Source organism: Triticum aestivum, chromosome 3B (genome assembly GCF_018294505.1).
Source record: "Triticum aestivum cultivar Chinese Spring chromosome 3B, IWGSC CS RefSeq v2.1, whole genome shotgun sequence".
Lineage (NCBI taxonomy): Eukaryota > Viridiplantae > Streptophyta > Magnoliopsida > Poales > Poaceae > Triticum > Triticum aestivum.
In genome coordinates this window covers 2,478,420-2,481,019 of record NC_057801.1, presented here as the reverse complement: position 1 = coordinate 2,481,019, position 2,600 = coordinate 2,478,420, and the positions used below count along the sequence as shown (strand labels likewise).

At 38.3% G+C, this 2,600-nt stretch overlaps 1 protein-coding gene across 1 annotated transcript; it reads right to left on the bottom strand.

Moving 5' to 3' along the window:
- Positions 1-600: 600 nt before the first annotated feature.
- Positions 601-2,600, bottom strand: LOC123068160 (transcription factor bHLH167-like). Its single transcript, XM_044490639.1, has 3 exons — positions 2,433-2,600; positions 1,338-1,730; positions 601-666 (listed from the first exon to the last, which is right to left on the bottom strand). Exons 1-3 carry the CDS (start codon positions 2,598-2,600, stop codon positions 601-603), a joined length of 627 nt encoding a protein of 208 aa, XP_044346574.1.

Genomic DNA, 2,600 nt, shown 5'->3' with positions numbered 1-2,600 from the left:
CCGGAACCATTAGCTAACTAAGAAAATAATATTTATAAGTCATGGCAAAATTGCGGCTGTTTAGTTAAATAATTGTTGTTAAGTCACCCTGCTCTTTTGGTCCGGGATACATATTGCACAACTCTCGGATTTGGTCAGGCATCTCGACCATACAATTACACAGCCAAACATTTACCCTAATCTAGATATCGAGTAATTAGTACATGAATGAATTCCAAAAATTTTGTTTTCCAAAAAAGTTCTCCAGTGATGTACTGACACGGATGCTATTGGTTGGAAGGGTGCAAGCACTCCAGTTGTTGTTTTTAGCCGAAGTATATGTACACCACATTTAAAATTCTATATTTTAACATGTACAACAAGTTATTATAGCCCAAAACTTGTTAATATAATATATAGAGGGTGATTATAGATCAAAGATTGATCAACATATTATTTCATACATTGGTCATGTTGTGAGTTCAACACCTTTACTAGCTAGTTAAGGTGTTTCCATCACTAATCGGTCAGTTAATGAACAGACATCATGTAAAATTTGTGGGATGTTTATTTATACAGTTAAGCGACTCTTTTTTCCTTTTTATACAAATCGACTTACTATCAAACCAATGCTCCTAGTCGTTCGGAAACTCTTGAAACATCTATGCCAATTCTAGTGCTGAAGGCCTGCACAATAACAAGAGAGAAATTTATGAAATTAGTTAATTAATTTGATGCAAATTAGACAAATTTATAATTTGATATTAAGATGGAAACCAATTCTCCATCACACAATGCAATTTTTTCCAGTCGCGCCTAACTAAATTTAGCACATACATTCTGGCCACAAGAGCGGGACAAACAATATATAAGTAAATAATGAAATCAATTAAGACGTGTATGTCACGTTGTGTGCATCCAAGATTGTTTTCAAACTTCTGGGCTAGCTTCCGCGCTTCTTTTGTTTCTTTCTATCGTTCTATAGCCCAAGAAAATGATTGGAGAGGAATCTATAGTTCTGCAGTTCCACATATGCACAGGGACACTCTTATATTTTCTTTTATGCCTTTTACTTCTATATATGTCGTTAATTCAATTTAATGTTACATTAGAAACTAACATTAACCATCAGGTAAGTATGGACACATATTTTAAATAATGCTATCACTCCAAGGTTCCAAAAAGGAAAAAAAAAAAGATATTTTGACACAAAAACCAGTTTATTCAGAAAATAATGCTTTTAATGATACAATTTTCATGCTGCATAAACTATATTTTTTTTGGTATAATTAATTATTGGTTGAAATCTTAATCCTAGGACTCGCGTGCGCATTACATTTTGCAACATATGTACGTACCCGGGAGTGTATAGTGTAGAATATTCTGTGGGCAGAAGTAGAGTCATTAGCATTGATGATGACGGCCCCTTCTTCCTCAAGAATTGTAATCACCTCATGGAGCTTGATAGGCCTCTCTGTGCTGCATATCAGTCTCACCTCCATGCTTGCATCGCCGGGTTGCCGCACCTCCACTACTAGTGGCGATGCCTCCAATTTTTTCCCTCCTTCTGGTGACCCCGCGCCGCCGCTCGTGGTAGCAGTGATAATGGGTGTCGCGATGCCACTAACTCCCAGTAAGGTAGCCATGGCTTGTATAGAGGTCTTCTTGTGTTGTAGCTCATCGACCTTCTCCTTGAGCTTCTTGATGTATGATGCCGCCACATCCAGGCTGCCTAACTGGGTCATTGTATCCTATATATGCATTAAAGGCACAATAATATTAACAGATTAGGGAGTGCTTTTTTTTATTGTATGACATTATTTCCTTGGTTGATAGCCATTCCTTTCCTAGATAATGGAAGAGTTGTATTTTAGTCCAGTCTATTTATGATGATGCACACAATTACGCATAACAAACCTTTTGGATTTCAATGTTTATTATTCATATTATGTCGAGTAAAAATCCATAGTTTTAAACAATGCGCGTTATAGCATTTAGTGGGGCATCATGCTAAGGCTCTTAGCATCAATTAGCATGCTATAGCGCAATTTAGCACGCTATAGCACCAGTTTAGTGTGCTAACGCTCTTGCCACTATTTGCCATAACCCACTATTAGAAAACTTTGCGTAAAACCAATTGTCGATTTTCTTTAATCCATGGTGTCTTTGTACTCTGCACTTGTTTTCAGCAGTACCTCAGACATGCCATGAGCTTCAAAAGTAGTACCTAAAGTGAACATAAATCTCCAACAAACACAGTTAATTGCCATTCGGCACTTAAATATTTAGAATATATAAACTCATCTATTTATGGACAGGATGAGATGACAGTATAAACATGGAGAGCTGGAGAGAAACAACTAGCTAGCTATCACACAGTAAGGTTATATGCAATGAGCAAACAATAGCATGTGAAGAGAGAAGCGTATTCTTGATTAGTTCTTAGTTCTTACAGCGTGGGGGAAGTGTTCTTTTGAGATGAGGGACGCGAGCTTCCCGCAGAGCGCCTTCATGCGCTGCCTCTTCTCCTTCTCCGAGGCCTTCTTCTCAACAGGTACCGCCCTGCTGCCCCTCGCCCCGGTCCTCTTTCCGCCCCTCACCGGCTTAGCCTTCACCTCCAT

Bases quoted from the DNA above. Each gene is read 5' to 3' on its own strand.
- LOC123068160 (XM_044490639.1), bottom strand. From the start codon at position 2,600: ATGGAGGTGAAGGCTAAGCCGGTGAGGGGCGGAAAGAGGACCGGGGCG. The intron at 1,731-2,432 runs GTAAGAACTAAG...ATGCATATATAG, and splicing joins AAGAACACTTCCCCCACGCT to GATACAATGACCCAGTTAGG. The intron at 667-1,337 runs GTACGTACATAT...GTTATTGTGCAG, and splicing joins TCTACACTATACACTCCCGG to GCCTTCAGCACTAGAATTGG.